This window comes from Acomys russatus, chromosome 24 (genome assembly GCF_903995435.1).
Source record: "Acomys russatus chromosome 24, mAcoRus1.1, whole genome shotgun sequence".
Classification (NCBI taxonomy): domain Eukaryota; kingdom Metazoa; phylum Chordata; class Mammalia; order Rodentia; family Muridae; genus Acomys; species Acomys russatus.
The window spans coordinates 9,636,497-9,664,100 of NC_067160.1; the positions used below are offsets into that span (position 1 = coordinate 9,636,497).

At 41.3% G+C, this 27,604-nt stretch overlaps 1 protein-coding gene across 1 annotated transcript in view; it reads left to right on the forward strand.

Moving 5' to 3' along the window:
- Ccdc141 (coiled-coil domain containing 141) overlaps positions 1-26,959 on the forward strand; it is a 180,427-nt gene extending 153,468 nt beyond the window's left edge. The window contains exons 18-24 of the mRNA XM_051167084.1: positions 5,897-6,037; positions 7,211-7,405; positions 9,518-9,701; positions 13,777-13,889; positions 17,706-17,822; positions 23,325-24,178; positions 26,558-26,959. Coding sequence (XP_051023041.1) covers positions 5,897-6,037; positions 7,211-7,405; positions 9,518-9,701; positions 13,777-13,889; positions 17,706-17,822; positions 23,325-24,178; positions 26,558-26,825 — 1,872 coding nt within the window. The 3' untranslated portion in view covers positions 26,826-26,959. The remainder of the gene's footprint in view (positions 1-5,896; positions 6,038-7,210; positions 7,406-9,517; positions 9,702-13,776; positions 13,890-17,705; positions 17,823-23,324; positions 24,179-26,557) is intronic.
- The last annotated feature ends 645 nt before the right edge of the window (positions 26,960-27,604 follow it).

Below are 27,604 nucleotides of genomic sequence, written 5' to 3' on the forward strand. Positions count from 1 at the left end.
TTCTGAACTCGCTTTGTAGACCAGGCTGGCCTCGAACTCACAGAGATCCGCCTGCTTCTGCCTCCTGAGTGCTGGGATTGCAGGCATACACCACCACACCTGACTTCATCTTTAAAGTTGATCACAAAACAGTTGTAATCTCAGAGTGACCAAAGTAGTTCACAAAGGTTCACAGACATGAGTTGCAATAGACTTTGGAGACAATCTGGTATAATGTCTTCATCTTTCATATACGAAAACAGAGGCGTGTGTGTGTGTGTGTGTGTGTGTGTGTGTGTGTGATCTTAGTACACTAGAAGACTGCAGAGCTTTCCTCTGTGTTTTGTTGCTTTCTTTGGGGGAGGGGGAAATGCGAGTCGAGACTCATCAGCTGTACATGAGCATGATTGGTGTGTGCTTATCCAGAAGGAACTATCCATTCAGTACAATCCCAGTCAACTGTCTCAGATCCTGTTCTCCAATCTATTATAATGCATATGAATGATCTGTCACAATTGACCTGATTCCAGAAAATGTTTTCTCTTGACTTTGCTGGAACTAACTCGGTGCCCTTTACTCAGGTCCTCACAGAAGGACTTTGTAGCTCAACGTAAAAGAATGGAAGCTGTTATAGATGCAATTTTAAAAATAAGATGTGATTTTTCTTTAAAGACATGTAACAATGACTTTCGTGGTTCATTATCTCTGCATAGTTTTATGCATAGTAAAGTTTTGAAAAACTCGTTTTCTTCACGTTTACCCACGAGAAGCACAACTGTCAAACTGCCAAATTTTATGGCAAATTTTCCTACCCATTTCACACAAAGATACATTTGTATGCATAACTGCTCAATAGCACTTTGCATTTTCTTGCCTGGCCATTTGAATATATCATTAACACGCAAAACCTTCTAGAAATTTCCACAACCATACTACATTGCTTAGAAAAACCATTTGTTTATAATCTACACTTAGAAAGGTCATAGGCTAGTAGGAAACAAGTTTTCTTCTCGCAAGCTGACCAAAAGAAAAATTGTCCTTATGTTTACATAATATTAATGAGGATTTATAACTTAAAGGCTCATTTTTGTGTCACAAACAATTACTTTGCTGGGAAGAATAGCGATGACAGAATCAGGCCACTATCCATTTTTCTCAAAATAGGTTTTCTACACAGAAGCTTCCAGACGATTATATTACCTTACTCTGGAAAAGTTCCCCTAAGGTGGCAACACCGTCTCTATCAGGGAGTAAGAAGGAAAGGATTTAGCACATGCGTTCCACATGTCAGGCACGAATTCCCCCAAATTCTGTTGTAAATTCAGATGTATTTGTCATCTGAGAGCCACACACACAAACTGGATCAGAGGCACTAGATTATAATTGAGGACTGGTGCTTTCACATGACATGCAGTTAATAGCACGAAACCCACCTATCACTGTGCGGCACTTTGCCCCTGACAGAATGAGCATGGATAGCTGTCTGTGACAGGAAACCCACAGGACAGGTTTGCAGAGAGAACAAACCGCCTGTGGGGCATCACTGTGGAAGAAATGCACACAGCAGTCATTGTTCCGATCTCTGACCCAATCTTGTTCTTTAAAAACATAGTAAATTGTCTTTATCCAACGAATATGTTTAATGTGGCTACTGTGGGCCAGGCTGTAACACTACAGATGTCCACAGAAAATGTAAGAGTCTCGAGAAAATTAAAACCCACACAGAGCATCCCAGCCATAGCCACTTGCCCATCAGGCCCTGACCCAAATGCATTTGGGTGCCATGTATATGTGGACAGGAAAAATCACAATTTGTTCAGAAAATGTTCACCCCGACAGTCCAAAATTTTAAATTGTAGTGTTTGATGTCTGTAAAATGCCCTATAGACTCTTCTGGAGGGTATAGATAACTCACATTTAAAATTATAGTTACTGTTCCCCCAAATAGAAAGAATTTAGATGTATTAAGTTCATTATGAAGATGGCAACTATTCAGGAGAATGCTTGTTGCTGAGACTGGCTGCTGCCTGCAATTAGGAACCAGTCTTTGCTGTCTGAGTTTTCCCACTTCCTGTTACTATGCAGCTTGGAGTCGAGGAAGAGATGCACTATACTAATTGAATGGAAGGAGGCCAAAGAGACTTCTCCAGAAGTCGGCCCAACACTGAGGCCCAATGCCCTCCATTAATAATATTTCCAGCGCCTCATCAGGATGAGATTCTGTGTCTTTGCGTGTCTTTGTTTCAATTTCAAGCTTCTCTCAGAGTTGGTTACGTTGCAGCCTTCCATTATGGAAAATAAGCCTCGGAAGGCTTTCTCCTCAGGAGTGGGCAGAGGGTAAGACATGGAGCTTGTAGAGTGGAAGCTAGAGAAATAAAAACTGGCTGCTCATTTCGGGCTTGGGGGTTTAGCCAGAAGTATGCCATAATCCTAATGCAGGATTTACTTTGTAAATCCATTGCCTTGGCTTTAAATAGCCCAGGTCCCTCACACCAGTTGGCTTTGCCAGCAAAGACTTGCATATAATACATTCTTGTGAAAGCTGCCTCAACCAGCTCAGACAAGACTAAGAATAGCAACCAGCGTAGCCTGTGAGGAGCCTCTTGCTCTTCTGTTTCCATAGATGTTTTCTCAATCTTAGCTCTTCTCTCAGTGGTAAAATTATGAGAGGATAATTTTCGTAGTTTCTAAAAAAAAAAAAAAAAAAAAAAAAGACCAGTTTTAAAATTTTAGTATTTTTTTTCTAATTATAGCCACATAAATTTAGCCTGCTTATTCAATGCACACATGAGAGAGCTGAGCATGTACAAAGAGGGAAGAATCAAATCACTCACTGAAAAAAAATTCTGACATCCTAATACGTAAATCTTACTATCATGAATTTAGCATTTGTCCATGCAGCTTGGTGTATGTGGCTACTTATGTGCTCGAGCCAGGCAGTTGCCTTAACCATCCCACCATTCTCTATTGTTGACAAGCTCGCTAAAGTTAGAAACAGCTGCATGGACAATGATAGCCCAGGCCAGTAACCATAGCACTCAATTCCTTTACAGCCGTGATGCCAAGCTATGTGGGGATTAGATTAAGTTTTCATGCCGGAATGTGCAGGTTAAGAAAAATGAGGCGTGGCTGGATTTGTTAATGCTAGAGGTACTTCGTCCATGCTCCCTTCAACTCGTGTGTAGAGAAATCTTGGATTTGTGATGAGGAAGGTACAAGAGATTAGATTTTGACTGGGTGTCCTATGTGACTAAACAAGGGGAGTGCCAGCAACTGGGTGGAGAGAGCTCATGTGTTTGAACGAAGCGATCCAGTTTCACATACCCACAGCATCACGAATGTCCTTTGGCCTTATAAATCCTCTTCAGTGGAAACACATCCATGCTGGCCATGCAGAAACAAAGCCGTTCCTACCGCTTATACGTCTGATGTTTCTTAACCCAGAGTAAAACTAGAAAGCTCATGGTTTAGACTGAGAGTGTCGGGGCCCGGTCACTGTATGTTGCTCATACAACTTTCAGGTAGATGGAAGCCTTCCCATTTGACGAAGCAGATAAGACGCTTTGGCTTTCAAGTTGATGGCAAGACATCTCTCTTCCTCTAGTCTACAGTAATACCACGTTTCAGTAAATATGTAGAAAATTGTGTTTTCCGGTGTATAATTGCCAGTGAATGGACACCTTCATTCCTTCTGTATTGTTTATTACTTTCTCTTATTCAATTTTATTTCATATGTGGATGAGGCAAGCTTGCATATGTGAGTACAGGCACTAGCGTGCCACTTTGTATGTGTGCCAGTCAGAGGACAATCTTGGATGTTAGCTCTCTCCTACTACCGTGTTCGAGACAGCCTCTGTGACCATCTTTCCAGCTGTGTGTATCAGCCGAGCTGACCCGCGAGCTTCAGGACTCTACCTCTGCCTCTCTACTCACCCTTAGGGACACTGCGATTTCAGGCACGTGCTGTGCTGCTTGGCTACCCATAGTTTCTGGGGATCTGAATTCAAGTTCTCACACTTCAGCGACATCAAGCTCTCAGCCCACTGAGCTGTTTCCCCAGCCTTTTTCTTGAATTTGTTACCTTCCTTCATCAGCTTTCAAAGTACTGGGATTATAGGCATGCACTCTGGCACCCTAAATAATTCGGTTGGTAGTTTTGGCAAAATATTGTAACATTACTCTGACCATCTTGACCATTCTATGTGTGCTGCTCAGTGGTATTTAGTGCATACACTTTAGGGTGCAACCAACACATTCTCCATCAGCACGGGTTTGTGATCATTTCAGACAGAATGTCTCTACAGTTAAATAGTAACTTGGCACTGAAGGGGTTTTTAAGTAACAATCTCTGGCTGACTCACATATAATATTTCCTAACTTATAGTTGTAGATTAAAATTTAGGGATATGAAAAGATTTGTCTTCTATTAATAACCCAGAATATAGTTTCTTCTAAATATGCCTCATTTATCGCTTCCTGCTAGAATTAACACATGTGCATTAAAACATTAAGCATCACAGAGTGTGGGTTTATTTATTGGCAATTTCATAAATAGAGTAACCTAATAGGATATTTTAAATATTTTCTGGACTTGTGATGCCGAAATTGTTTTCAAACTCTGAAGTTACAGTTCTTTCCACCCTCCCTGGAGATTGTCATCTTATCTGTTAAAGTGGTTTGTGTCATCTCTATTCTTGGTTCTACCCACAGCCTAAAGCTAATATTCAGCAATGTCATTTTCTATCTAAAAATATCAATATTGGTTGAGTATATCCTATGCAAAAGTTATATAAGTATAGTAATTTCTACATAATCCAGTCTGCCAGGGCCTTGTAGATGGTTCGTTCCAAGAAGGGGTTAGGATAACGCCAATGTTTTATTTCCACAATATGGAAAATTTGGGGTAAGCATTTTGAGAAAGCATACATTTTCTAGGACAGATGTATTTTTCTATATTATGAATCTAAAGTGTAACATGTGCATGGCTTTTTATACACTCTCAGGTAATTTGTTTGCTGTCATTGAAAAGAATTTTAATGTATTTTCTAGCTTTTTTTTTTTCTATCACTCAGATTTATCAACCATGACGTGATTCCTTCTTGTTGTAAAAGCTCCCATATAATCTTAGGTTTATGTTTTTTTTATGCTTACTTTTGATGGTAATATAAAGCGAGAGTTGCCTAGCAGTATGCCTAGCCTTCATGAATATGTAGAAGCTGGGGAAAGTGGAATGTTCAAAAGCGCCAGATTATTCAGACTCTTGATGCACCGGTAAATGTGACCATTTGCAAGGCCATCGTAATGTGCCCTGTCCTCAGTGCCGAGGATTCTTACTTGGCATTTTTAATTAGTTTGCTTTCCTTTCAGAGTTAATGGTCTACATCTAAGAAGCAAAACTAACTAAAATTTGCTCATGGGAATAACTGTTGCTGGGCAAATAAAACTACTGTCTCACCGAATTTCACATACTGTACTTAATATTCTAAAAGTCAACCCATCACTGACCTCTTCATTATGAACAGCTCCTTGGAGCCTTAATAATTGTTTATCCATAATGACTGAGAGAGTGCCAGGATATGGAAAGATCAGGAACAATGCTAACATCCAGAAAATGTGATGAGTGTTACATTTTATACCAAATTAATACAAATAAGAACATTTGAGTTTGCAAAAGTTTATGTTCAAGATGTTAGACGTTTTCTTGCTTGGCAGCCAATGGGATAGTTTATAACTATACTCAATTAAGACTCATACACAGAAAGTACCCTCATTCATGGATGAATATCCAAGTGGGAGATTTCGTTTTGATTGAAATTACTCTGAACATAATCTTTAGATTATGAGCATTTGAAAATGTTTAGATACTTTGATTCATAAAACTTAATGGAATTATAATTTTATTTTTATTAAATTGTAGGTCAAAGAGTCATTCAAAGATATAAAAAAGAAATTCAACAATCTTAAGTTTAATTACTCCAAGAAAAATGAAAAATCTCGGAACCTAAAGACTCTTCGATATCAAATCCAACAAGTTGATACATATGCTGAAAAAATTCAGGTAATGAGAAAGTAGTGTGTGTGTCTGTGTGTGTGTGTGTGTGTGTGTGTGTGTGTGTGTAATAATACAATTAGTGAAAAATAATTGCAGTCCAGGCAAAACTATTTTACTGGATTAAGATGGAAAGAGTAGTTTTCTATTTTAGAATAATTTGACTTCTTGTAGGAAATAAATATCATTTGATTTATCTCATTTTCTCTTCAAAAATAAGAACTTTATTTTATATAATCCAAGCTTGGCTTTCCTGGAAATGTTTTAGTTCTTTGTTTGGTATCCAGTCATGTGATGCTGATTTTAAAGAGATTAACTTACAGGAAAGAGTTTGTGGTGTGATATATGGCACCATTCCACACAGAGAAGAATCTCTGTTGTCTGAAATCAAGTGCACCTCTATTCCAAGAGCTTTCTAGGTTACTCATTTTTCAAATTTCAAGTTATTTCTAACTGACACATAAAAACAGAAGAAATGAGTGAACTTTGAGGGCACCATGTTATAGTCTAGTGAATGCAAATGTTGCATATTATTTAAACCAGGTGAGAACCATGTCTATAAATTATCATAGTTTATTCTAAATACACTCTATATCCTTGCATTTGACCATCACCATCGCCACCACCTGTGGTGACCTGCTGGCTGCAGCAATACATCAGGGTTTCTCGCCCCATCACCTATAACCTAGCACCAATGGCGTATGGTGAGACGTATGTGCTGAGTCAGCGCTGGAATAGTTTCTGCCAGACACACAGGCCCGTGCATTTCCACACTTCCGCATCACATGTCCATGATAGTGTACACACGTGCCTTGTGTGCCCTTCACCCTCTTTCCTTCCTTGTCCCCACATGTACCCAAAGCACCCACGGATTCTGGAGCTCCTGATAACTCTCTCACTCTGCACTCCGCCCTGCGTGTGTGTGTGTGTGTGTGTGTGTGTGTGTGTGTGTGTGTGTGTGTGTGTGCATGTGATCCAGATTATTTCTAGATTTTTTTTCTCTTTATTTCCAAATACTGACTGAATAAAATATCTGAGATGAAACATATTCTTTCCAAAGTATGTTACAGTGATAATTTTAAGCTGGAAATTGAAAAGATTTTCCAAGTTATTCTGTTTTACTACTAACATTATAAGTAAGAATACAATTTCCTTTTAAAACACTTTTACCACCCCTTACAGGCTTTGAGGAAGAAAATGGAAAAAGTTAATAATAAGACACCAGATTCATTCTTAAGTTACCCAAGTGATAAAACCAGCGTCCTGTTGGGAGCCATGGAGGATTTGAAAAAGCAGGTGGATGATTTTGGCAAAGTTGTGACAGATTACAAGATGAATTTGGACCTGACTGAACATCTTCAGGAAGTAATAGAAGAGGTACTTTCTTATTGTTGTAATTATATTCTTGCTGGAATGCTGCATCAGAAAGCATTTTTCCCGAGTGTGGGGGAGAACTCGTTAGTCCCCGTAGTCAGAGGCTGATGATTGCAAGCTCACATAGTAAGCCATAGTAAGACACAATCTCAGAAAAAAAAAAATCTTGCTTCTTTTAAAAAATATATTTAGTGTTAGTTATTGCTGTCATGAGAGCGCGGGTCACGCTCCTCTTTATTATCATTTTTAGAGTAATCCCATACAGTTGAACGGCCTGGTTGGAGGGAATGAATGACACCAGGATTTTGTTTTTCTGCATTGTCTAGTTGCTTTTTGGAAAGCTTTGGTTTATTTACTCCTCCCAATACTTTTATAATCTCGATTTAATCTGTTTAACCATTGATACTACAATCACTGCTGGAAATCTGTTTCAGCACCCAAGTGGGATGTTTATTTCACAACACTGGAAAACGGTTCAGAATAAGCTGATGCTGGGGTATCTCGGTGCTTCATTACTGGTGTTGTAACCTTCGTTACTGTGAAGGGGGTAGTGGTTGTCCACCTATGACACACGGAAGTTGACAACGTCAGGTCATTGCCTCATATTTACATCAGAGAAAGAACACCCGAGGGCCTTGAGCGTTCTTTGTTGCCTAGTACTCTGGCATACAAACTATCTTTCTTTCCTGCTAATACAGTCGAGTGTTAGGACTTAATACCACAATATGAAGGATACGATTATTCTGTGATGCATGACGCACAGGTTGCTGAAGCTTCTTGGCACTTACTTAACACTAGCTGGTCACAGAGTCCTGTTTTGCTAGTTTTTACCCAGTACAAATGCCTCTGGCCTGGAGCAGACATTCCTCCTGTCACAGTTACTTATTTTTAGTGAAAAAAATTGCTCCATGCCTCCACTGTGTTTTGAAATAATGACTAAATTCTTTTTCACAAAGGTAGAATTCTATTCTTTGAATGATAGTTCCTTGATCCATGTCTAGATTTCATTCTTTTTTATTTCTTAAATTTAAATTTATATTATTACACACACACACACATATATATATACAATAAACTACCTACAGCAAGAAGAATCATGAAACAATTAGAAATTATATAAATGTTACATTCTTAGTGGTTTTTTGGCTATTTGTATTTGGCAGCCTTGAAGAGAACATCTTTCCTATCTTGGTGAGCCTAAAATTCTGAATATAAATCTATATCATATCTCAACTTTATCAACTTAAAACATCTATTTAGACCTAAAAACATCTTTTTTTATTGTTTTTTTAATTAATTTATTCTTGTTACATCTCAATGTTTATCCCATCCCTTGTATCCTCCCATTCCTCCCCCCCCCCCATTTTCCCATTATTCCCCTCTCCTATAACTGTTCCTGAGGGGGATTACCTCCCCCTGTATATTCTCATAGGGTATCAAGTCTCTTCTTGGCTACCTGCTGTCCTTCCTCTGAGTGCCACCAGGTCTCCCCCTCCAGGGGACATGGTCAAATGTGAGGCACCAGAGTACGTGAGAAAGTCATATCCCACTCTCCACTCAACTGTGGAGAATATTCTGACCTAAAAACATCTTAACCCCTAAACAACCAAACTTCATTGTAAGACTAAACTATCCGGTCTTCAACCCCATCAGAGACTTGAGAAGGAATAAAATTGATTGCCCAAGTATACAGGAAGTGCAGGTTAGCAGCTTCCCAAATGAGAAGATGACAGAGACAGTTTGCTACCTGAGCACTCACCCAAAACTAAGAAACGAATTTTACTTGCAGATTACCAGCAGTGTTAGTTGATTATGCTGAATTTTAAGTATTAGCCACACACAGTTTGACCTCTTTTTAGTGACCAAAAGACAAATCTAGGAAGGCTGGAGAACCAAAGCTCTTTCCATACTTTTGATTTCTAATGTTATTTGTGTATATTTCTTTAATTATGCTTTTAAAATATGCACCTTGGGTCTCTAAGTGAAAAGGTAATCGACTGTGTGCTGATATTCTTTCAACGTGACTTTAGGACTATATCAACATAAAGCGTGATCTGCCATAGGTTATCCAGAAGAACACATGTCTGTACTCTGTCTTCTTCCATTTTAATGTAGTGTAACTTTTGGTATGATGACGCAAGCGCCACAGTTGTACGAGTTGGGAAGTATTCCATGGAGTGCCAAACCAAGGACGCTGTGGAAATCCTCCACAGGCAGTTCAATAAGTTTATTACTCCCTCGGTGCCTCAGCAAGAAGAAAGGATTCAGGAGGTCATCGACCTTGCCCAGCGCTTGTATGGTGAGCTCCTGCGTGACGGTCGGTGATTTGCCACTGAACTTATCTATGCTGAACCTACTCCAGCAGGAAGCAGACCAGGGTCCTCACTATCCCCACCTATCCCGAGAAAGGTCTCAAGATTCATCCTACACCCAGAAAAAGTCATCAGTAGGGTGTAGAGAGCAGAGCTGCCACAGCAGGCAGGGACGCCTGCTCTTAAACTATCTCATATCATCCCCCCTTCTCTATTCACTTTGTATTCCAGCCTCTTTATTCTCTAGGGCAAGGAAACCAGAGACACACTCTATAGACATGAGTGTAATGTCCCCTAGAGTGATTCTCTGAGCTTAAGATTCAGTGATAGTTGGTGCGAAGCTTCCCCTAACTGTTTTCATCCTCTTGTTTCCACGAAGTTTAATTTGTGGGTCTGAGAACTGGCTGGAGAACTCTCCCTCATCTTCCCCTCACTTGTAATCAAATGGGAGAGCTCTGTCACCTCATGGCCGCTTTCTTTCCCTCTGTGATGAGAGACGAGGGGGAGAAGCCAAGTGCTTCTGCATAAAAGAGGTCCCTGGATGACGACACCGCTTGAGGGCTCTAAGAGAGCTGGTCCATGAATTCTCTGATGTGGTTCCTATGAGACAAAGGGAAATCCCAACTGGCCAGGCAAAGGCAGCCTAGAGGAAGACATCGGCAGGTGCTTCAGAAGCATGCTCTGGTTGCCCAAGACGCTGCTCCAGGCAGGTGTTCAGTCTAGAGCATGCAGCCCTTCTCCCAGATAAATGCAAAATGCTTAGCAACATGGACTGCACTGCCTAGTAGGAAGTCCTTAAGAATAAATTGTTATTTTTCAAAGGAAAAACTAGTAGAAATAACACATAGTAGTATATAGCTGGAAAGCTATTGAAATAAAATGGATGTCTCACTCTTGCCGTTATGTAAGCGTGCTACAAAGGAAATCTTTTTGTTTGTGGTTTTTTGTTTTGTTTGTTTGTTTCTTTGTTTGTTTTTGAGATGGAATTTCTCTGTGTAACCTTGGCTGTCTTGGACTCACTTTGTAGAACAAGCTGGCCTTGAACTCAGAGGTCCACCTGCCTCTGCCTCCCTGAGTGTTGGGATTACAGGTGTGCGCCACCATGCCTGGCTTACAGAGGAAGTCTTAAGGGCATCTCTAATACTGTGCAAGTCCGTCTCTGTTTTACTTTCCACTCCTCTGTCCTTTTTCTTTGCTGGTGGGTGAAGGGAGAACATAACTTCATTACAGTGACTGTTCAATGCCAAGATGTGGTAAGCACTCACAAAGATGCCATAAAATCTTCTATAACCTTGCAGAGTTCTGTGTTCTGTCTTTTGGGTGTTCTAGACATTATTGCTAATTAGTACATGCATTAGTAAGTTGTTATTTGGATTACTCAAATATAATCTCCATGCTTTCATGTAAAACCTTGCCTGTTAACTCGAGCATCATAGCACATAACGGGGACTCAATAAGTATTGCAGAAATAATTGAATACTATGATTTAAAATATGGATTTTGTGAATGTTATCTATTTATTGTGGATTCTACACATCTTTTAAAATTGTGTGTGTGTGTGTGTGTGTGTGTGTGTGTGTGTGTGTGTGTGTGTGTGTACGTGTACTACACAGGCCACAGTGCACATTTAGAGGTCAGAGGACAAATTGCAGAATCAGGGCTCTCCTTCCACTGTGTGAGACCTGGGAATTGAACTCAGGTGCCCAGACTTGCCAGCAAGCACCCTAATTCCCAACTGAGAAATAGCTCACCAGACCAAGAAGCTATACATCTTTTAAACTGCACTACATAATTATCTAAGAATATGAAATAAACTCTTGCAGACAACTAAAGCATTACTGAACCTTAAACTCTTAAATTTTTATATATACGGGGGTGGCAGTGAAAAGAGGCGGGTGCCATGGTAAACATATAGAGGTCAGAGGACAACCTCTGGGAGATAGTTCTCTCCCTCCACCACATAGACCTCAGTGTTCTAATTCAAGTCACCAGGCCTGAAAGCAAGTGTCTTCACACACTTAGCCATCTGGCCAGTCAGAGTTCAACCTTTCAATGCAGATAAATTTATTTTAGAAACTAATCATGGGTGCATACCATGCATCAGGAGGCGTGTGCATTGCTTATGTAAAAACAAAGAATGGTGTTCCTGCCGCCAGGAAGATGATCTGGGCCTCACAGACACCACATAGCCAATGTCTGTTTAATACAAACCTAGGCATATTTGGCAAGATGGATTCTCAGGAATAATTGCCTCCATCAGATTGGCCTGTAGGCATATCTGTGGGGCATTGTATTGATTGCTGATTGATCTGAGGGCACCAAGCTCACCATGACAGTGCCATTCCTACACAGGGGAGCCTGTGTTGGGTAAGAAAGGGAACTGAGAACGCTAGGCAAATCAACCTGTTAGCATCACTCCTTCATGGTCTCTGATTCAGTTCCTGCCTTGGCTTCGCTTGATGACGGACGACTGTAAACAATAAGCTGACACACACCCTGTCCCCTCAAGGTGCTTTTGGGTCAGTATTTTACTAAAGAAACAGACAAAGGAAACTAGAATAGGGCCTCACAGACACGAAGCAAGCACTCAGCCATCGGCCAGCACCCGTAGCCAAGAATGAGTGTCCTCTTAAAAGACGCATGCGTTTCCAGCTGTTGCTGGGGTTCAGATTGGACTTGGTGGGGCATGCCTCTTGATCTGCCTGATTTCTTCTGGATCCTGAGCCCTCCTCAGATGTAAATCAGAGGCAGATACTCTCTCCACTCTCTAAGGTGCCTTTTCACTCTGTTCCAGTTCTCTGCAGAAGCCTTTTACTCTGACTGGCTCCCATTTGTCTAGGTTTGCTTTTGTTTCCTGCACTTTCAGGGTCTCACCTGAAAGTCCTCACTCAAATTAACATTCCTAGTGCTTTCTTCTAGTAGCTTTGAAATTCCAGATCTCAAGTTTCACCCTTTAATCTCCTTCAAATTGATTTTTTTTTTAATTTATAAACTGGAAAGGGATGGTGGTTGAGTCCCAGTCTTCTATGTTTTATATATATTTATGTACATATAATATATAAATATATATGTTAATGTAGGAATTTCTGAGCATAGATCTATTGTCTCAGAGAATTGCAATTACACATATTTGGGGCAGGCAGATTCAAATCAGATGAGGGAGAGCCTCGCATGCCATCCTGGGAAATATACATTCTCTAAGTGATGATTAATTTCTGAGTGTCCTGGGTAGAAACCCTGATTAGTACTGAGTTTTAAGATCATTAATATAACAACATTATTTAGGCTGTGTAAAAGTGACACTGGCACAGCAGATGCAATCCTTATTTTAAAAATCCTTGCCTGATGAGCTTTTCATTGCTGTGACAGAATACCTGGCTCAGGGTTTCAGAGACATCGTTCTGCACTCGGCTTCTTCCACTTCTTTGGTTGGGTAGAATATTATGGCAACAAGAATGTATAGCAGAGAAGTCTTCTCGTGTCACAGCAGCCAGAAAACAGATGGTGACAGAGAAGAGTCTAGGTTAAAGACATTCCTTCAAAGACATATCCCCCACGCAGCCCATTTCATCTAATCACCCTCCCCCTTTCCATAGGATCTGCTACCAGCCAAGAGTCAATTCAATTATTAACTAGTCTACAAACCAACCCATTGTTTAAGTCAGAGAGTTCATGTTCCTTCTTAGCACTGAGGACCAAACCTTCTATGTGCAAGGCTTACTTTGATGTCTGGCCATGCTGGTGCATGCCTATAATCCCAGCACTTAGGAACTGGATGTCATACAGTGAGTTTAAGGCCAGCCTGGGCTACATGAGACCATGTCCCAACCCTTCATCCATCCCAGTCCCCTACCCCGTATCCAAATATATCTAAACTCTAACACCTGGCTTTTAAAATCTGCCTGCATTCATTGATTTGTCTGCTCTGTGTGTGTTTGCTAGGAGCTTACTATCCACCACCATTACAAAAGACACTCAGGAGACAAATTAACATCTGGTTCTTTATATTTTTTTCTGTTAAAAATTCCCTTTACATGTAGGTTTACCTTTGCTCCTTCCCAGGTTTCGAAGAAGGGCAAAAATATGCTGAGAAGATTGTCACGAGACACAAGGAGATTCTCGAATCTATTACTGAATTATGTGTGTCTCTCATGGAGCTTAAAGAAAAGCTGACGGTAATTTTTTTCCTTCTAGAATATGCATTATCAAGTGATATAAATAAAAATGTGTTAATCAAATGTCTTTTGGTACAGAGTTGTTCTACTACAAATTCCCAAGAGACACAACATGCACATTTGTTTCACAGCATTCTAACATAATTATCCAGGGGTTTGTGATAATTAATCCTGTTCCTTTTCCATTACTGCAGAGAAAAATGTTGCTGGGAATGAGAGCTTAATACAATTAAGGTATCTCACTTAAAATTCCATGGATCATATCCTAGTGTATAACTTGTTCTGTTAAAACCAAAGCAAAGGTTATACTAAGGAATCTTATGCTTGTGTTCATCAACAATAGATGTACTGGGTTTTCTTCCTCCGCATTATGGCACCAAAGAAAATAACATCAATATTCAGATAGTGTGTTTATTGAGCCCCTAGCATTATGGAGGTATTAAGCTAGCCACCACAATCTTCCTGGAATCAAAATAAAATGATAGGTAAGCCAGTGGAAATACTAGTAGAAAGAAACCAGCTAAAGGAAAAAATATGTTGTCATCCTCAAAATTGTTTTGGTTGACGCAGTTTTTACAATTTGGTAGGGGAGATGGCTTAGGTTAATAGTTCTATCATTAAGAACATAAGCTCACCGGGCATGGTGGTGCACACCTTTAATCCTGGCACTTGGGAGGCAGAAGTAGGTGGATCACTGAGAGTTCAAAGCCAGCCTGGTTGACAAAGTGAGTCTAGGACAGCCATGGCTACACAGATAAACCCTGTCTTGAAAAAAAAAAAACAACAAGCAAAAACAAAGAAGCAAAAGAATATAAACTGGAGATGGGAACTCAGTTGCCTAGGAATACCCTTGACTTACAAATTGATAAATTGTTTTATCTCCGTGAGACTAAAGTTTCTAACCTCCTAAATGGATGCCACAGTGATCCTGAGGCCCAACTATGAAGATACTCAACGTTACTGGGTTAGTCATTGCTGGTGTTCATGCCGATTAGTCAACTTGCAGTTGAGGTAGAATTGTATCTATTTCATGGCAAATATTTTTATTATTTTCCATATAGTATTTACTCAATTTAGACAATCTGAAGGAATATTAATTCAGTAGTTATGCAACCAAGTTACCTTTCTCCTTCTATTAGGCATTTAGATTTTTTTTTACTTACTTTTGTTTTTGTTTTTTGAGACAGGGTTTCTCTGTGTAACCCTGGCTGTCCTAGACTCACTTTATAGACCAGGCTGGCCTTGAACTCACAGCAGTCCACCTCCTTCTGCCTTCCTGAGTGCTTGGGATTTGTAATGTGTGCAACCATGTCCAACTTGACTTAGTTTCTTTTCATCCTTTTATATCACCCTACTGTAAACATCTTTGTGCTTGGCTTCTTCATTCTTTTGTGGTATTTTGTATTATTTACACATAAATTCTCCAATACTGAGTCGAAAAATGAGGAAGGAAATACTATTGTTTCTAAGATATAAGCCAAATTACCTTTTATAAATAGTTCACAACTGTGAAGCCACTAGTAAGGTGTGACTAAGCCATACATCTCACTAGTAAGGTGTGACTAAGCCATACATCTCACTAGTAAGGTGTGACTAAGCCATACATCTCACATTACCTTTACTTCATTCCCTGGGCGTCTCCGCCTTCTCCATTACTCATGTGTATAGGCTGAAGCTCCCTCTTTCTCTGGCTCAGCTGGCCACCATCTCTAGCACCCTCTTTTATATTGTACATCTTCAGCTTAATGAAGCTTTGTCTTTCCAAATGGCATTCCTTTCCATCTTCTGTTTCCATGGCTCTATTCTACTCGGAAGAGCTGCCTCTGTAACCTGCCTCCACCGTCTCATTCTCTCTGACTACACTTAGGATGGTACTCTCTCTTTTGCAAGCCCAATCTGTCATCCAAATACTCTTTCTTCCCTCTTATGAGTCCCTTGATTTTAGAACTGGTCTGTTCACCCCGCCCCCCCTTTTAAGTATTGCTGGGCTCATGTCCTTTTATAGTAAAAGCCCTTCGCTCTAAGACCTTTCCATGGCATTGTGACCTGTCACCTTCTCAACTGCTGTGCTTCTGTGCTCACTGCAGCTTCCTGTCTCACTCCATAGTGCTTCTACTACTAGACCTTGACTCAAAACTCATGGTCCTATATTTGTCAAAATCTTATCCATACACAGAGTTAAATAAAATATGCATCTCTTCACACCAACCTTTCTATTCCTCCCTTGCTACTCTCCCATAACACTTGTGATCTTTCTCATCCACCTTAGTCTGTCCCAGCTGCTGTGTTAAATGCCATAGACCTGGTGGTGCATAAGCAACAGAAATTTGTTTCCCACAGTTCCATGGGTTGGGAAATCTGAAATCAGGATACCTGGGGAATTCCAATTTTATAGTCACCCCATTTCAAATTTATTAAGGCAAACGGTCTCTCGTGCCTCTTTCGCAAGTGCGCTATCACATCCCTGAGGGCCCGACCTCTTTTTTTTTTTTTTTCCCGACCTTTTATTAGATGGGAGCTACTAGAGGATGCACAAGCTCCTAAAAAGGCTAAAATCGTGATAAAAATTTATTGCTATTTGCGTAACAATTTGACACTTAAAAAAAGGTTTGCACACATATCATCTCCAGTGATTTCCAGATAACCTTGAGATGCAGAGAAAAACCTTCCCTGTTTGCTAGTTTTTTGGTTTGGGTGTTTTGTTGTTTGTTTCTAAGACAGTATCTCAGTGCATAACCCTTGGCTATCTTAGGACTCACTATACAGACTAAGCTGACCTCGAACTCACAGAGATCCAAGTGCCTCTGCCTCCTGAGTCCTGGGATTAAAAGTGTGCATGACAAGTGGTGCTTTCCTTGTTCCAGAGGGAAGATGTGGTCCAAAGAAATTAGAAGTGCTGTCTGTGCCTGGGTCTCCACGGACACGGGTAGTCCATCAGGAATTTGAAGTCACATCTAATTTAGCACCTAGAATTCTTTCCACAACAGCTGCCTTTGTGGTTTAGGTGCCAAGTGTGTATTAGAGCCGAGTGCCTCATCCAGTAATACAAACCAACTTCACGCTGGAGTTGAGATTCAAAGCCGAATTTCCCCAGCAGGTTCTCGCCAGATTCTCTGAGCAAGTGTCATGTGCACTTTGGGGAGTAAGCCTGTTTCCACAACCATCTAATACCATGATCCACATGCAACAATTATCGACTATAATACAAACATCATTAAAAAACCCTGTGTTCTGTCACTCGGGGCACCTGTGCCTCCATTTCTCTTCACCCAGCCTTGGCCCTCATGCTGGCCTCTGCCAGTGTAAAGCCCCACTTACCTCTGTGACTAAAGCCGAGCCCCATAAAATGCAGGAACAAGTCATATTCCCAGGAGACAGCTTGTGGTCCCCACTGTCCTATCTCCTCACTCCTTTCAGTGTTCCCCCAGGTGGCTGGGGTGGATTCTCTGCCTCCCCTACTTTATTCCCCCCCCAGAGACTTTATCATGTCTCCCCCACTGAGGCTCTTCAGCCTCCTGATGGCTCACACCGCCCCACACCGTGATTCTCGTCCCCAGAGAGCCGGCTTGCAGCAGCATCCTAGTGTAGCAGTCACTTCATTCTGTGAATAATGAGCTTTAGCAAAAAGATGAGGCTGGAGGAGGGCTGTGAGCTGGAGGAGAGAACACTGGGCTCTGGTGAAATGCGTTCACAGAGAGGTGCCCTGGGCTTACAGAAAGGTAGGATGGGCTTACGGTTTCCCCCCAAGTGGATAGCATATGGCATTATTTCTCCAACTCCCTTGGCCCAGGCTCTCACTAAACTTGCTTTGTACAGCAGGGAGATGTTCCAAAGATGATCCCGAACTTGGAAGAGTTCCATGATAATTGCATTGACCTGCTAAAGGAGCCAGCGAGGGACATGCAGACAACATTAAATGAAGGAAGGAATGAGGTGATGAAAGTGTTTTGCTTCAGCTGTGTGTTAATTTCTGTGTTTGTGTGTGGCTTGTTGTTGCTCATTTTTGTGTTTGTGTGTGGCTTGTCGTTGTTGACTTTAAAAGTGAGTTGACTATGCCCCACCCACCAAGTCAAGTTTCCCAATATAAACTCTGTGTGCGTTTTCTTATCCCTACCATGCTAGCTGCTCTTAGTCTCTCTTTCTCTCTCTCTCTCTCTTTCTTTCTCTCTCTCTCTCTCTCTCTCTCTCTCTCTCTCTCTCTCTGTGTGTGTGTGTGTGTGTGTGTGTATGTGTGTCCCCTCTACTGAATCCAGGAGCTGTAAGCATCTAACAGACACACAAGAATCCCAGCATCACTTTAGCTCAGGCTAGTTCTACTCTCCTGTCTCTTGCTCCAGTGTCATTTTTACAGTCAATCTTATTTCATTTTATTTGAATACGTGTTATTCAAATTATAGCATTACCAGAAGGAGTTTTTAAAAATTATTTTACACTACCCGCTAAGAACTATCAGCATATAAAACCATGTTCCCTCTTTTTTCCCCTAGACTCTAACTCCACATGACGTCTAGGCATTTATAAAAAAAAAACAAACCTGAATCCAGCTGAAATACAAATACTGCTTAAACAAATGTTTAAGCTTTTTGTCATATACATGTAAATTCAAGCAAGCAACAAGGACTACAAAATGCTCACAAATACAAATGGATCAAATGGATCATGCCTTCAAAAGTCTTATTTAAATGGTCACGTCCTTTTGGACCTTCTGTGGATTAGTTTGTGCTTAGCATTTTACTCTCCCAACTTGCTTGCTTCTAATTTTACTCCTGTGGAAGAATAGTCAAGCAAACATGGTTCCCAATAGGCCCCAAAACACACAGTATTTGTAAGTTATTTCAGGAATCAAGATTTATTTTCTTGCAATGATTACAGTTTTTCTGGATTCGTCAGAGATCTTTTCCCACAGATTAAATCTATGTGAGAGTCCAGTGCAATCAAAGCTGTTTTTTGAGTGGTCCAGATTGGAGCCACTTACACCTGAATCCCCTGTAAGTACAGAAGAAGCTGTCTAGACTGTCATCTTGCTGGACTTCTGTCTCCTGTCAGATGGTCTTTGGTTATTCTTATCCAAGTCAGGCTTCCTCACTCACAACACCATTGACACTTTACCCAGAGAATTAACTTCTATGGGAGGAGTGCGGGTCTTATGTTTCATAAAGTATATAATAGTTTTATCCACTCCCTTGAACCTTCCTTGTTACATAGCCTCTCTGAGTCTGTGGATTGTAGCATCATTGTCTTTTACCTCACAGCTAATATATCTACTTATAAGTGAATACATACCATGTTTGCCTTTCTGGGTCTGGGTTACCTCACTCAGGATGATCATTTTCTAGTTTTATTCATTTACCTGCAAGTTTCATGATGTTTTTGTTTTTTAAAATTTTTTCATCATTGTTATAATTACATTCTGATTGTAATCCCCTCGCTCTTATCTCCCTGTGTTTACCCTCCGTCCCTTTTCCATTCTAATCCCCTCCCTGACTGTCTGACCACAGCCTATCAGGTCTTGCCTGGATAGCCTGTATCCTCTTCCTCTGTATTCCCACAAGGCCTCCCGCTAAGGGGCAGTGATCAAATTGAGGGCAACAGAGTTCTCGTCGAACTCAGTCCTCTGCTCCTCCCCCCTCTCCATGTGGAGAATGAGTTGTCCATTGGCTACGTATGAACAGGGGTCTCGGTCCTCTGCTTGCAATGTCCTTGGTTGGGGCATCAGTTTGTGCAGCCTCCTATGTTACTGTTTTTAACTGCTGAGTAATACTCCACTGTGTAAATGTGCCTGGTCTTATTGTAGCTTGTTATGCCGTGTTTGGTTGGTGTCACTGGGAGGCCCCGCTCTTGTCTGAGGAGAGGTTGGAGGAGTGGCTGTCTGGGAAAAAGAGAAAGTGTGGAAGAGAGACTGGGGGGAGGGGAGGAGGGGGGATTATAGTTGGGATGTAATATATGAGAGAAGAATAAAAAGGAAAAATTATGTATATTGACTCTCTGCTATAAAAAGTAAGGATTCGGTTGGAAAAAAGTATCTCCTTACTGCTTTCTAGTAGATGCCCATAGCACTACTGTCTGTACTAGAAAAAAATGTCTGTGGGCATAACCACTGTCCCACTAGAGAGTAACACCATCCCTTGTACATGTACCAGGACAACTGGTTGAAATCATGAAGAATTGTATTAAATAGACACATTTAAAAACTCTATGATTTCAAATATTTTTGATCTTGCATGATGTTATTTTTTAAGTTCTGCATATTTTCCTATGTTATGTGTTAGGCATATTTAATAAAGACTCAAACAAAAGTCATCGCTGCTAACCACACTATTATCCTACACACATATGCCTAGTAAAAGGGGTTTTATCTCACTTTTAATCTATTTTTACCAGAAGAAACAGATGTCTTTAAGTAAAACAAATACAACTTATTCTCATTGACAAGTGACTTTTAATTTAAAAAAAAAAAAAAATTAAAAGACACACTAGACCATCAGTCATTTCGAATGGAAGTGAAGGTCTACAATTACAGCTGTCAAGAATTCTCACCGACAGCCTTTCCTACCCAGTCTGCCGCAGTCGGTACAGACAGCCTAATGAATGGGCAGCAGTAATGTTCATTTTCAAGCAGCTCCATCATATCCTCTTATTGTCTCTGCTATTTACATATAGGTCAGATGTAATGATTCTCTGAAACCTCCAGTGGGCAGATCACAGGAAGCCCCATTAGAAGCCTGGAATCACTGCATTTAGTCCTGATACCCTTACATGTTGTGATTTTTGCTCAAAAGTATTTGAGTTGGGGAAAAAAAAAAAAAAACAGCCCTACTGAAAGATTATAAGATATTTATGGCAGGAACTTTCTCCTAGAGATAGTGAAGTCCATCTTATTTATCCTGACCCCCAAATGGGGTAGATGGTGTCAGACAGTCCCAGGAATGCAATGCACACAGCATTGATAGCAGATTAGTGCTGCTGTTTTATTCCCAGGAATAAGCTGGGAATCCATAGCAGAAGCTAAATCTAAAGCAATATCCAACAACTCCTAAGGTTAAATGGCAGCACAGAGTATTAACAGACATGCCTAAAGGCATGAGGCTATTTGGTTGTTGATGAGGGCTTTGGATGCTAACATTGAGAGGTATGGCGTTTAATGCTAGGAGGGATTTGACAATCATCCCACTAAATGTCATGGTACCATGAAGAAATTGAGACAAAGGAGCATTAAATAGTTCTCCCTCCAAAATATCAGAAGCTAGTACCAGAAGCAGGCAGGCAGGCAGGCAGGCAGGCAGCCTGGTCCTTCTGGATTTCAGCAAAGTCTGTCTTCCACAAGACTGAAGAACTCTCCAACCAGCTGGTTAGAAACATGAGCTGCTCGTAGTGATGCTGCGGATGCTGACCCTTTCCTTTTCCGTCTTGCCTGCTGCGTGCATGAGGATTGATAAACAACAGAATGAAAGCGCCTGTCTTCCGGACAGTTGGGTGCTGTGTGCTTATCAGCCTGGGAGGCTAACCCCTGCATCTTCTCATCAGACTATGCAGCAGGTGTTAGACTTTGTAGAGATGGATGCCTTGGAAAACTCAGAAGAGGAAAGGGTTCTCTTTACTTTTCTGCTCTCTTTCTTTACCATGCCATACCAAGTGTCCCAAGGTCTCAGGTCCTCTCTTATCTGCCAGTGAGCCCTCCCTGGGCCCTCCTCCCCAAATTCCTTATGCCTAATACTCTAATTACTTCTGACTAATCAACCCCCCACTAAATCTTATTTATCCTAAAGGAAGAAAAACACTTCCTGTAGAGATACTTTAGAATACAAAGTGTGATATTCCTTTAAATGTGTGATGTGCACACAATGTATTCTGAGGATCAATTCTGTTTATTTTGGTCAATGGGTCTGCAATGATTCTATTCCTATTCAGAACTGGCCCAACCCATGGGCAATGATTGTAAACCCAAGTCATTGTGCCTAGCTGTAGAAATTAAAGTTCAGCAGCTATGCCAGATATATGAACCAGTTTATCATTAGGTATATATAAATGTCCAGTGTTTTTAGAGAAAATAGACATAGAAAAAAGTTAAAAACTGCTAAATGCAACTGTGCACCTTTGTAATCCCAACACTTGGGGAAGCAGAGGCAGGTGTGAGTTTGAGGCCAGCCTGGTCTACAGAATGAGTCCAGGATAGCCAATGCTACACAGAGGAATCCTGTCTCAGAAGAGAGAGAGAGAGAGAGAGAGAGAGAGAGAGAGAGGGAGAGAGAGAGAGAGAGAGGGACAGAGATTTAAAACTAATAGCAAGGAGCTGGGGAAATGGCTCAGTCAGTAAAGTATTTACCCGCAATCCGAAGGGCCCAGTTCAGATTCCTAGCACCCTGTAAAAAGCTCAGGACCAGCGTGTGCCTGTAATACCAACTCTGAGGAGATGGAGACAGGAGGATCACTAAAGCTTGCTGGTAGTGTAGTCTGGTTGGATTGCTGAGCTGCAAGTGTCAAATAAAGTAAAACAGTAATAACAACAAACAAAATCAACAACTAAGAATGATACCCAGTGTGGACATCTGGCCTCTACAGATAAATGCATACACGTGAGTACACACACATACATAAACATATCACATACGTTAAAAAAAAAAAGCTAAAAACATGTGTTAAGATGGAATAGAATCGACACCAAAGCAAAGTGCAGTGAAAGGTGTAAGAGAAACAGATTAGAACAGAGTCGGGTTCAGCCTGCCAGAGCAGAATTTCCCAGCTATTTCCCCAGAACTTATCAGAATGATCCAAGTGCCCTATAGAGACAATGATCTCACACTGGGAAAATTGGAAAAGATAGCTGCTAACCTGTGAATTCTTAGATCCCTTTGTCATAAGTGAAAACTATATAGATTTAGGAAACCATACCTCAGTGAGCTTTAAAAGGAGTTATTGTAACATTCTGTAACGACTTAAAGACTGCCTGTCCATTTCTATGCTGATAGCAAAAGCAGCAGAGCCAAGAGCCAGATGGACTTGGTTGGAAAAAACCATTTACATAAAACGTACTTTATTTTGCTTGCTGAGAAGACCGCTGTGTGGGTAATTCGTGGTTAGCGTCAGAGGCATAATTTACTATGCTTCCAGGAAATCATTTATTTGATAAACACACTTGTAGTAACCCCCCTAAGATAACTGAAAAGAAACAGGAACTGAATAAGGCTTTGGTCAGGAGAGGATTTTACCTATGGCTGTTAAGTAGTATTTCATTTCATGTTAGGGCAGTTTTGAATACTTTCAGTCATAGGAATAGGAGTGTTCTCAAATAGACATTGAGAGTTCAGAGTCTCTTGTGCCTTCCCCTTAAGGCTTCCCTTACCATAGGTGTTCATGTCACACTGGGTGTCAGTATAAAGGAAAACTTGGGAAAGATGTGTGTCCATCTAATGAAACTTTGCCTTTCTGTCTTTGAAGGGGCAGGTGCAGGGAGCAGATGTCTCGGCCATCAATGGAACGAGGGAAGATGGGCTTCCCGTGGACTTGACACAGTCCTCGTCTGACAAAGAAGGCAGTGCCCAGGGTCTGAGCCTGCTGGAAGACATGTTGTCTGGAGAAGAATCCGAGTGTATCTCATCTGATGACATCTCCTTGCCTCCGCTCCCAGTGAGCCCCGAGTCCCCTCTGGCACCATCAGACATGGAGGTGGACGAATTTGCCAGCTCTTCTGCCCTCGCCTTCCACATCAGCAGCTACAGGACACATGTGGGGACTGGTGGTCTAAGGGAGGCCCAGGAGTCTGCTCTTTCCCCACCCACTGCTTTCGTTGATGAGTGCCACAATAAGAAAGACACATTTACAAGTCACTTTGAGAGACCCTGCCCACAATTCAAAGCTGAATCCTCATTAACCTCCAGAGGATCAGTAGAGATGAGTACCGAGTTGCGCATTGATGTGAAATGTCCAGCGAGCATGCCCCGTGAAGTGCATGACAACACTTTACAGCGAGGCACCCAGGCTCAGGAGAGCCCGCTAGACACCCAAGGGAGAGTGCATGCTGATTCTAACGTCACTAAAACCCAAGGCAGGCTGCACGCTGCCCCTGATGTGTCCCCTGGCCTTACCTCTCAGTCAGACACCAGCAGGAGCCATCAGAGGCAAGTGGGTCCCCAAGGAGACAGGAAAAACTCAGCTGCTGAGAACAGCACGGTCAGCCTCGCTGGCCAGGCGCCTCATTTCTCCAGGCTGCTGTCCAATGTAACTGTCGTGGAAGGTTCCCCGGTGACTTTGGAAGTCGAAGTTACAGGATTCCCAGAGCCTACACTGACATGGTGGGTAGCCTATAACAACAAGCCATAAACAGAAACACCTAACCCCTGAAGGCATCTTAGCCTGGGTGGACTAACTTAAAGGTTCAGGGCTGGTAGACTAACCCCCACGACACCCACACCCGTCTCTGCATGCTTTGGTCTCACATCACACCTCACTTTCATTTACCCATAAGCCCTTTAACACCCTCGGAGCAGTGAGTAGCCATGTAAAACAATGATTCAGCACCCTCCCCTCCCCAGAAGTGCAGGAGGCTGATTCTCTTTGGTTTTCTTCCCACTTGGCATTCCTCATTTTCCAATAAGCAGGTCTTGAAATACCAACCCTGTTGTCTGTTTCTATATTGGTCTGACATTTTCTTGGTTTAACACTCTTCAGGCAATTAAAAAGCCTAAGACACTGTAGATTTTTTTCTCTCTCTTTGTTCACTCCCTTCCTCTTGCCAACATGGGTGCCTATGTAATATTTGTTTTGCAAAGGTTCCTTTTTCTAAATATGAAAGGTGAAATACTTCTTCTGATACAGCTACTCCAGATGGCTGATAATGAACTCTTTTTTTGAAAAGTGATGCAATAACTGAGACGTGAACCACGTGACTTCACTCTAGAGACGTGGTTGCTGTCTGGTCTTGGTAAAAGTAAACTGTCAAATCAAGGCTCTGAACCACTTGTGAATGACACAGGACTTCTAGCTTTTTTCTATGGGAGTTATTTTAAAACCTTCACAGAATTTTCATCCTTAAACAAAGTCACTTGAGAGCAAACTAACAAGTGGCAGTAAGTTTATACTTACAGGCTATAAAAGGCTTTTATTATCAGGAATTTTCAGTAAAAGTGGCTTTCGTTTTGCATGTCCCATTGATGGTCCTTGGCAATGTGAACCAGGTACCTACAGAATTTAGAAGACACTTTTGGTGCTCAAATAGTGACAGAATCTGCACTGTGTAAGTGCAGGATTTAGCACTTTTTTTGTTTTGTCTTGTTTTGTTTTGTTTTTTGCAATTGCATGTTTACTTTACAAATCAAAACTTTTGTATTTATGAATTCAACAGGTATTTATTTCATAATTAAATATTAGTTCACTCCAAAGAAAAGATGCCGTCCAAGGTGTGTGTTTTTTTTTTTTTAATTTTCCTCCATACAAACAAACTTCTCCATTAAGATTGGTACATACCTCTGAAGAACTGTGGCAACATACGTGTTGTTGGAGGACGATTGCAAACTGTGAAAAATAAAGCCATTTTGCTGTTAGCTCTAGAGTTTTGCCCAGTGAACACCTGATGGGCTATCAGGGACCTGTGCATCCTCAGGGTGCTCTGAAGATGCAAAAGCATCACTTAGGTGACAGGGACAAAAACTTGACGCTGGGAGCAGGGCCAAGCATGAGGACCTGATCTCTTATTAAAACTGGGTACAATGACAGGCATCTATGCCCTCAGTCCTGGGGTCATGGAGACAGGACCTGAATCAATGAGCTTTAGGTTCTGTCGGGGTATCCTGACTCAGATGATAAAATACAGAGCGGTAAAGAAGACATCAGCATCTGGCTTCCACACACATGCATACATACATACATGCTCACGTAAATACAGACATCGTGTACACTGACACAAAGAAAATTGACTTGGGTTTCTCATCAGTCCTTGTATGAAAGTGTTTATAAGTAAATAGATGTAGAATATGAGAAATAAATTATTTGCTGTCTACACTGATCCAGGTAAGTGTTCTTGGCTCATAAAGAAATTTTAGAGCTAGGTCATTCATAGTCAAGATGCAATGTCATAAATGCCTTTTATGACAAGAAGTCATTGTTTTCTACTGAATTTAATTCACAAGTAAAGTGGAGTGGTGTGAAGTCCCTTTCTTCACATCATGTATTTGTCCTGCTGGGAGGCTCTGGCGTATGAACACAAAGTGCAAATGAGCCTCAGTCCTGTGCAGATGCCAAACAGGAGGCACAGCTGCTGCAGTGAGGGTGAAGTAGGCTGAATACACAAAGGCCACTTCACACTTCTTTGTAGCTGTTGCCACGAGCAAATGGTGATCCTATATGACCAGATGGTTGGGTCTTGTTGGTTGTTGGTTTTTTGTTTGTTTGTTGTGTGTTGTGTGTGTGTGTGTGTGTATTTTCATCTATAATAGCTTAATGTTAAATGTTATCATAGAACTTTCAAAAACATGATCTGAGTCAGTCAAGGGTCAAGGTAATTTTCTGGCTACAGGTTGATGAACAGTGTCCCCCGGCATCTACCATAGCTAGACACTTCCGGCTAATTCTAGAAAATACTGCAGCGAGGATGGGCCTAGATACAATAGGTGTGAAAACTTGGAAATGAGAGAATCGAGGCATGATCCTGACTTAAAACTGACTCTCTGCTTTAGGTTCAAGGAGGGCCAGAAATTGTGTGCAGATGGACACTTACAGGTTTTGCACAAGGATACAAAGCATTCGGTGTTCATCCCAAAGGTGTACGAGGCAGACGCTGGCCTCTATGTGGCTCAAGCCCAAAACTCTAGTGGCACCCTGTCTTCCAAAGCCACCCTCCATGTGACAGGTAACCATGGGCCACCAATCACAAGAATAAACTGGATTCTGCTATGTATCATCTATGTCAGTGTGTCTCTAATATACTGGCTACTTGCACAGTGATGAGGTGTTGGCATCAATGGACATGCTTGTGAGCCGAAAGGATAATATGGTTATTTTCTCACACATCACACAAAGCACCCCTTACCAATTTATCTCCACTTTCACTAATGCCACTGCTAGGTGAAATAATTGCATTTTCTCTATTGTTTGACATACCTGGGAAATGTGGGAAATTATATACAGTGGATAATGTTATATTCTGTACCCTAGGGAAAGAAATAATCTATATAATGGGCTGATTTCTTATTTAAAGGCATGTGAATGTTCACATAGATCACAAGGTTCATAGAGATGTGCTCTAAGTTTCAAATCCAGATGTGTGACAATTTCTTTTTAACTGTGCTCGTAACCATCTCTTTGTAGGGCATTACATCAAGGTGAAGTTGTGGTTTTCAGTATGGTATTAGTTCTCCTTTTATTGTGCTTTCCATGTCTTTATGCTGTTTACTGAAACACATTCTATGTTGTGTCAATGTTCTGTACATTCCTGAGTCTGAAAATGTCACTATCAATAACCATTCCTCGTGTTGGTCTCTTGGGCTTTATGTTGGAGAACAGACATGCCATCAGCTTTAAAGTGGAGTCTACTAGCTCTGTTATGTCGTATGTTGAGAGGGAACACAGGCTTCGGGGAGGGACCAGTTTTCTCCCCGTCCTTCCACTGCTGTGCGTTGGCCAACCTGTGTATAACCGTAGGCAGGTCCTTCTGCGTCTGCCGCTGCCGCTGCCGCTGCCGAACACTTGTGTAACCCGTTGCGAGGCGTCTCAGTGCCTCACTT